Source organism: Auxenochlorella protothecoides, assembly GCF_000733215.1.
Source record: "Auxenochlorella protothecoides strain 0710 unplaced genomic scaffold scaffold5, whole genome shotgun sequence".
In the NCBI taxonomy this organism is placed as follows: domain Eukaryota; kingdom Viridiplantae; phylum Chlorophyta; class Trebouxiophyceae; order Chlorellales; family Chlorellaceae; genus Auxenochlorella; species Auxenochlorella protothecoides.
This window is the reverse complement of record NW_011934118.1, coordinates 262,934-269,917: the sequence shown is the minus strand read 5'-3', so window position 1 is coordinate 269,917 and position 6,984 is coordinate 262,934. Positions and strand designations below refer to the sequence as shown.

Sequence of the window (6,984 nt, the reverse complement as noted above, 5' to 3'; positions counted from 1 at the left end):
GGCCCCCCCCCCCCCCCCCCTTTGGATACACAATGGGGTCAGGTGTGGGCGCTGGGCGGCGACGCTCGCCCATCCTCCGGCAGCGCGGCCCTCAGATTCAGCCGGGAGCTGGAGTGGCGCGGGAGTTGGGGCAGGGGCCGCAGCGAGACCACGGCCACGGTGATGTTGTCCCCCGGCGTGCCGGAGTGCAGCACCGCCCGCTGCCGCAGCAGCGTCTGCTTCACCTGTGAGCATGCGAGCGGGGGGTGATGGGTGTGGTGGTGCCAGAGGGCAGCCGTGGAAAGTAGGAGCACTCCAGAGATCCACATGCATCTCTCATCTGCCAGCGCCCACGTCCAGGGACTGCATCTTCATCCTTCCTTCCTGCTCGCACGCTTCCCATGCAGACAAGCTGGCACCCGCATGGGAGGCCCCCCGGGGAACAAGCCCGCGGTTCACAACCTCCCCCCCCCAACACACACCAAACCTCCCGCCCCTCCTTAACAAAAACTCATCCAGGGTCTCTCACCAGCCAGTCCGCACAGGCCTGGGGGTCATTGTGGAAAGCGCGGAGCGCGCGCCGCGCGTCGGACACGACGCTGGACTCCGGGGAGTAGTAGTCCCAGAGGCCGTCGGAGCCGACCACCAGGAACTCGTCGCGGCCGTCCAGCGCGCGCACCGTCACCTCGGCGTCGCCCACCAGCGGGCCGCGCGGGCGCCCCGCCTCGTCGCGCCACTTCAGGGGTGAGCCCAGGTCCCAGTCGCCGATGGAGCGGCAGACGTTGATGTCGGAGGCGAGGATGAAGTCGGCCGACACCGCCACGCCCGCGTCGGCGAAGCGCGCGCGCTCCCCGGGCACGTCCGGGTTGTGGCAGGTGTTCAGCGCCTCCCCCGCGCCGCGAACGCTGAGCATGCCCTTGCAGTCGCCCACGTTGGCGGTGTACAGCACGCCGTCGGACAGCACATGGGCCAGGAGCGTGGTGCCCCCGGTGCTCACCGCCCCTGCGGCATACAGCCCGTGCACGTGCTCGTCCAGCGCGCGCACGGCGGAGGAGAGCGCGGCGGCCAGGTCGCGCGCGGCGGCCTGCGCCGCGACGAACGCGCGGGGCAGCTCGTCCCTCACCGCCGCGGCGACGTGGTGCGCATGGTGCCCGTCTAGCACGGCCACCACGGTGCAGCGCGGGCGGCCCGCCACGGCCGTGGAGAAGAGGATGTGGCGGTCGTCGTTGGAGGCGCGGCCACCGGCGTCGCACGACACGCCGCAGCGCAGCTGGCGCAGCTGCGTTGTGTGGGGAAGGGGGGTTAACAAGTGAGAAGGGGTAAAGGAGCTACAGGGACGTATGAATTACCATCATGGAAGGAAGGGGAAAGGTGAATGGGTGGAGCGGCATTAGAGCAGAGGCCAGGGAGTGTGGTGTCTCCTTGACAAGGGGAGGCGAGGCAGGGAGAGGCTACAGGGCCTGCAGGCCCACAAGGTGGCCCTGACCCCTCACCCTTCCCAAGCCCGTCGCCACCAGGATCTATAGGAAACACCATATTAACAATGAAATGGGTGCTTCCACGCCTGGAGCACCTCAGGTCGTGCACGGAGGTCCCTCCTCCCACCCCCGCACCTCAACATCCCCTCCGAACAGCTGCTGGACGGGGTTGGGCAGGAGGCCATGCTCGGAAGCAGGGTCGGGGGTCGGGCGGCAACAACTGCCGTTCAGGATGCTGCTGGGCGAACTCACGGCGAATGGCGAGTCCTCGCGATTAACGTCTGGCAGGGAAAGGCCAGAGACCATCCGGCGGGCGTCTAACACCGGGTGACCAGGGGGCGGGCGGGGCCACGATGCATTGTTTTGTAAATCAGCGGTAGAGGTAGCGGGGTTCTATTGGCAGAGGGTGTGGATGGGCGCGCCCCTCCTTCCGACTGGAACCTTACGCGCATATCCCTCTGCCGAAGATGCAGGGAACGAGAGGGAGGAAACGTGGAAAGGGTGGTCAAGGGGCGCACCGGTTCGAGGGGGGTCCGGGTCTGCCATGCCAGCCTGATCGGGGAGGCTCATGACCGAGACTACCCACAATACCCGTTCATGATATTCTCTCGTGCTCCGCACATCGGGACCTGACTCGCTGGGCAGTCCCTGCGGAACAGGGTTCTGCACAAAAATAGCCCGCAAGCGACGCCCAGTCATTACGACAGAGCCGAGGCTACCACAAAATGCGTGAAATCGTCCATCTTCAAGTGGGTAGGGAGTAAATGGGTCAAGCCCTCGAATTAAAGTGCGGAATGCCGAACGTCGCCTGTCCCAGAGGGTTCAGACCCCAACGACGTTCACCGAGTCGATCCGACACTCCGTACCCTCCCCACCACAATGGCAGGTTGGCCAGTGCGGTAACCAGATCGGTGCCAAGTTCTGGGAGGTAAGAGTGGTATAGGGGACGCTATGGCTGTTCTCTCGTGGGACCAGGCTGTGGGTCAGATCTCCGCCTTGGGTTCCGGATCCTATCCTCGATCCATCTCCCCCCGACAGGTGGTCTGCGATGAGCACGGCGTCGATCCCACCGGAACGGTACGATGAGTACACGGGCCACCGAAGGTTTCGAGACAGAGAATTGATGCTTGGGAAAGACTGAACCTTTCACCTGGTCTCACCTTGCTCTTCCAATGCCGACCTCCCTTCCCCCCGCGACAGTATGCCGGTGAGAGCGATCTCCAGCTGGAGCGCATCAATGTGTATTTCAATGAAGCCACTGGGGGACGCTATGTCCCACGCGCCGTCCTCCTCGACCTGGTAAGCATCTTGACCCTGGCTGAGGAGTTCAGGGTTGCAGTTTGGTCCACGCAGGGAAGTGGGACAACAACATGCTTGGGTGGATGCCCTGCAAACTTGCCCCTTGGTGGCCCTGCGTCGCGGCCGAACATGGGTCCTTCACCCCCCTCCAACGCACAGGAGCCCGGCACGATGGATGCCGTGCGAGCTGGGCCCTTCGGCCAGGTCTTCCGCCCCGACAACTTTGTGTTTGGGCAGTCTGGCGCCGGCAACAACTGGGCCAAGGGCCACTACACCGAGGGCGCCGAGCTGATCGACTCCGTGCTGGACGTCGTGCGCAAGGAGGCCGAGGGCTGCGACTGCCTGCAGGGTGCGTTCATGGTGGTGGTGTGGGAGAGGGCTCCATGCCCCTGCATACCAGGAGTATGTGTGACATGTGGGAGCTCTGTGATGTCAGTCCCCCACCACATCCACCACCATAGTTTGTATTACATCCGTTGCTTCCCCCCACCCATGCATCCTCCCTCTCCCTTCCCCACCCACTCTCAGGCTTCCAGCTGTGCCACTCCCTGGGTGGCGGCACCGGCTCCGGCATGGGCACCCTGCTGATCAGCAAGATCAGGGAGGAGTACCCCGACCGCATGATGGCGACCTTCTCAGTGGTCCCCTCCCCCAAGGTCTCCGACACGGTGGTAGAGCCCTACAACGCCACGCTGTCGGTGCACCAGCTGGTGGAGAATGCGGACGAGTGCATGATCCTGGACAACGAGGCGCTGTACGACATCTGCTTCCGCACCCTGAAACTGACCACCCCCTCCTTTGGCGACCTGAACCACCTCATCTCCGCCGTCATGTCGGGCATCACCTGCTGCCTGCGCTTCCCTGGCCAGCTGAACGCCGACCTGCGTAAGCTGGCGGTCAACCTGGTGCCCTTCCCCCGCCTCCACTTCTTCATGGTGGGCTTCGCGCCCCTCACCTCCCGCGGCAGCCAGCAGTACCGCGCACTGAGCGTGCCGGAGCTGACGCAGCAGATGTGGGACGCCAAGAACATGATGTGCGCCGCCGACCCGAGGCACGGGCGCTACCTCACCGCCTCGGCCCTCTTCCGCGGCCGCATGTCCTCCAAGGTGGGAGGGGCCGGTTTGGGGAGGGGTGCACATGATCTTGAGCCAAGAGACCAGGGCGTGTGATGGTGCACCCAGGCAAGCCCTGCTCAACCTGCCGATTGGTCGGTGCAAGCCATGCGCGGCGCATCCAGCCCTGGGGACTCATCCTGCCCTTGTCCACCACATACACACACCCTTTCCAAACCAGCAGTCATGCGCCTGGTCACGAATGCGCTCGGTGTCATGACCCAGCCCTCAACTCGACCTGATGGCCGGGCCTTGAGCGATATTCCACCACCCATCCCATGCCCACCCCCTTCACCATCCCACTCCCAACCTTCCCCATCGCCGCCACACCATTGCAGGAGGTGGATGAGCAGATGCTGAACGTGCAGAACAAGAACAGCAGCTACTTTGTGGAGTGGATCCCCAACAACGTCAAGTCCTCCATCTGCGACATCCCGCCCAAGGGCCTGCGCATGTCTGGCACCTTCATCGGCAACTCCACGGCGGTCCAGGAGATGTTCAAGCGCGTCAGCGAGCAGTTCACCGCCATGTTCCGGCGCAAGGCCTTCCTGCACTGGTACACGGGCGAGGGCATGGATGAGATGGAGTTCACCGAGGCCGAGTCCAATATGAACGACCTGGTCTCCGAGTACCAGCAGTACCAGGTCAGTGTGTGTGAGGGGGGAGGGGTCTGGGGCGCACCCGAGTGCAGTTCCTGCCACGCCTCGTTGCGTGCAGGGAGGGATGATCCACTCTGGTTGAATGGCACCCTCGCACTTCACTCCAAACCAACACCCAACACACGGCCCCCATGTCCCCTCGCAGGACGCGTCGGCTGAGGAGGAGGGTGAGTTTGACGACGAGGCATAGGCGACGCCTCCTCGCCGCCTGCACCTTGGCCCGTGCTGTATCGCTCCTGCACGCCCCCCTCCTCGCCCCCCCCACCCCCCCACGTGCATTGACCCACTCGAGGCTGTGACAGGCGTGCCCGAGCAGGAAGGTGCAGGGAACCGCGCGGGGCGGTGGGAACAAGTGGCGAGCGAGGGTCGCTGGAACGCCTGCGCATGCAGGACGAGACGCAGGCAGGAGTGGTCGGGTCGGCAGGTTGGAAAGGGGTGGCTGTCCCCTGCGGCCTGGGCGACGAGGAGGGTGAGCCTGTCCACCAGCGACAGGAGGGGCATCGACAGCATGCACACCCTCCGTTGCAGCCCATTCCTGGGCGCACCGGACGCCAGCGCCTGCACTCTCACGGCCCCAGCTCGCCATCAGATGGGGTTCACCAAGGGCGTGTGGGGCTGGGGCGGCGACTGGCCCGTCCCCGCACGCAGCCTCTCCAGCACCGCCAGCATGTCGGGCCGGGCTGCGGGGTCCATGGCCGTGCAGTCCGCCACCAGGTCCTGTGGGTGTGAAGGGGGTTCGGGAGGGGTGGGAGGGGGGCACACGTGCGTGTGCAGAGGGATGCCAGGGCGTGGGGGTGCGGTGTCAAGGCGCGCGCCCCAGCGCATGCAGCGAGGCGTGCACGAGCCGACGGGCAGGAGGGCGGTGGGCGTGGCTGCCGAGCGGCTGCCGCAGGGAATGGCGCTGAGGACCGCGGTGCAGACTGCTGGCAGGTGGTGGGCGGGGCCGGGCATGCGACCAGGGGGATGCATGGCGCTGCACATTCATCAGCGGCACCCGGCCTCCAGCCTCAGGCCCGGAAGGAGTGTTCGAGGTCGCTGGCAGCGATCTGCATGCCCGCCTCCACGAGCTCAACCCCGTCGGCGGTGGAATGCCTGGCGAGAGTTCGGCGCGAGCAGCCACCAGCCTCCCCCCCTCTCCCCCCTCCCCCCCGGGGACAGCCTGCCTACCCAGAGCAGGGCCGCGGCGGGGTCCAGCTCCGCGCGACCCCGGCCCGGTCCCGGCAGGCGCATGGCCTCCGGGTCCAGCATCCACCGCGTCTGGATCTGGTACCCGTCCAGCCCCTGGTGCGGCCTGCGCCGCGCCAGCGCCTCCCACACCGCCACGCCAAAGGAGTAGACGTCGGCCTTGAGCGCGGCGGCGCCGGCCGCCGGCGGGCCCTGCTCCAGTAGCTCCGGCGCGGCGTAGGCGGCGGTGCCGATGACGTGCCGCTGCCCGGCCTCGGGCGCGCCCACCAGCACCGACATGCCAAAGTCCGCGAGCTTGGGCACGCCTCCGGGGCCCAGCAGCACGTTGCTGGGAAGGGGGTGGGGGAGTGGGTGGATGCATGCGCGGGGGGAGGGAGGGTCGTGTATGTGTGGGGGGAGAGGGGGTCGTGTGGGGAGCGCGACCCAGGCTCGTTCCCCGCCAGGGGGCGCGGGGTCGTGGTCGAGGAGGGAGGCTGCGCGGGGCGGCGCCGCGGTCCCCCTCCCCCACCCGCCGGCGAGCGCCGGACCCCAGCCGGCCGTCTGCCCAGCCGGCCGTCTGCCCAGCCGGCCCCGCCCCCCTCGCCTGCAGTCAGGTCACCCGTGGCTCCGCCACCTGCACCACCCACCACCCTCCCCCCTCGCACCACCTGAGCTTGATGTCGCGGTGCTGCAGGGGGGGGGTGCGTGTGTGCAGGTGCAGCAGCCCGCGCGCCATGCCACGCACCAAGGGCAGCAGGCGCGCCGCGTCCGGCGCCGCGCAGCGAGAGGCCGCCGGGCCGCTCGCGGCCCCGTCTGCGGCCTCCCCGCTGCCGGTCGCACCCGCCCCGCCGCTCCCACCCCCCGCCCCGCCGCTCCCACCCCCCGCCCCGCCCCCGCTGGCGTGCACCAGGCCCGCCAGCGTGCCGCGCGCGCACAGCTCCATGACCAGGTACACCGACCCGGCGTGCACGCACCAGCCGCGCAGCGCGACCACGTTGTCGTGCCCCGGCGTGGTGGCGTGGATGTGGGCGTCCAGCTCGCCGCCCGCCGCGGCCACGCGCTTGACCGCCACCGGGGTCTCGGCCAGCCGCCCCGCGTACACCGCGCCCTGGGACCCCTCGCCCAGCAGGCGCCCGAAGCGCAGGTCCTCGTACCGCACCAGGTTGGCCGGGTCCGCGCCCAGCGACCGCCGCGGCGACAGCGAGGCGCCCGAGGCGCGGCGGCCGAGCGCGCCGGGCTGCGCGGAGCCGCCGCGCACCAGGCGCGCGCCGCCGCCGGGCGGCAGCGGCGGCA

General features: G+C 68.1%; 3 protein-coding genes across 3 annotated transcripts in view; 1 reads left to right on the top strand and 2 right to left on the bottom strand.

Annotated features, from left to right (window-relative positions):
• F751_4287 (putative protein phosphatase 2C 22) overlaps positions 1–1,763 on the bottom strand; it is a gene marked incomplete at both ends in the record, with an annotated part of 8,510 nt that extends 6,747 nt beyond the window's left edge. The window contains 3 exons of the mRNA XM_011397197.1: positions 64–224; positions 509–1,258; positions 1,593–1,763. Of these exons, the coding sequence (XP_011395499.1) occupies positions 64–224; positions 509–1,258; positions 1,593–1,763 (1,082 nt within the window). The remainder of the gene's footprint in view (positions 1–63; positions 225–508; positions 1,259–1,592) is intronic.
• Positions 1,764–2,182: 419 nt separating this feature from the next.
• F751_4286 (Tubulin beta chain) lies at positions 2,183–4,717 on the top strand (the record flags this gene model as incomplete). Its single annotated transcript, XM_011397196.1, has 8 exons — positions 2,183–2,206; positions 2,344–2,385; positions 2,496–2,534; positions 2,658–2,756; positions 2,916–3,105; positions 3,285–3,862; positions 4,207–4,512; positions 4,673–4,717. The coding sequence occupies 8 exons, from the start codon at positions 2,183–2,185 to the stop codon at positions 4,715–4,717; spliced, it is 1,323 nt and encodes a 440-aa protein (XP_011395498.1).
• Positions 3,817–6,984, bottom strand: part of F751_4285 (Cysteine-rich receptor-like protein kinase 27) — a gene marked incomplete at both ends in the record, with an annotated part of 7,427 nt that continues 4,259 nt past the window's right edge. Inside the window, 4 exons of the mRNA XM_011397195.1 lie at positions 3,817–3,855; positions 5,128–5,244; positions 5,695–6,040; positions 6,627–6,838. Coding sequence (XP_011395497.1) covers positions 3,817–3,855; positions 5,128–5,244; positions 5,695–6,040; positions 6,627–6,838 — 714 coding nt within the window. The remainder of the gene's footprint in view (positions 3,856–5,127; positions 5,245–5,694; positions 6,041–6,626; positions 6,839–6,984) is intronic.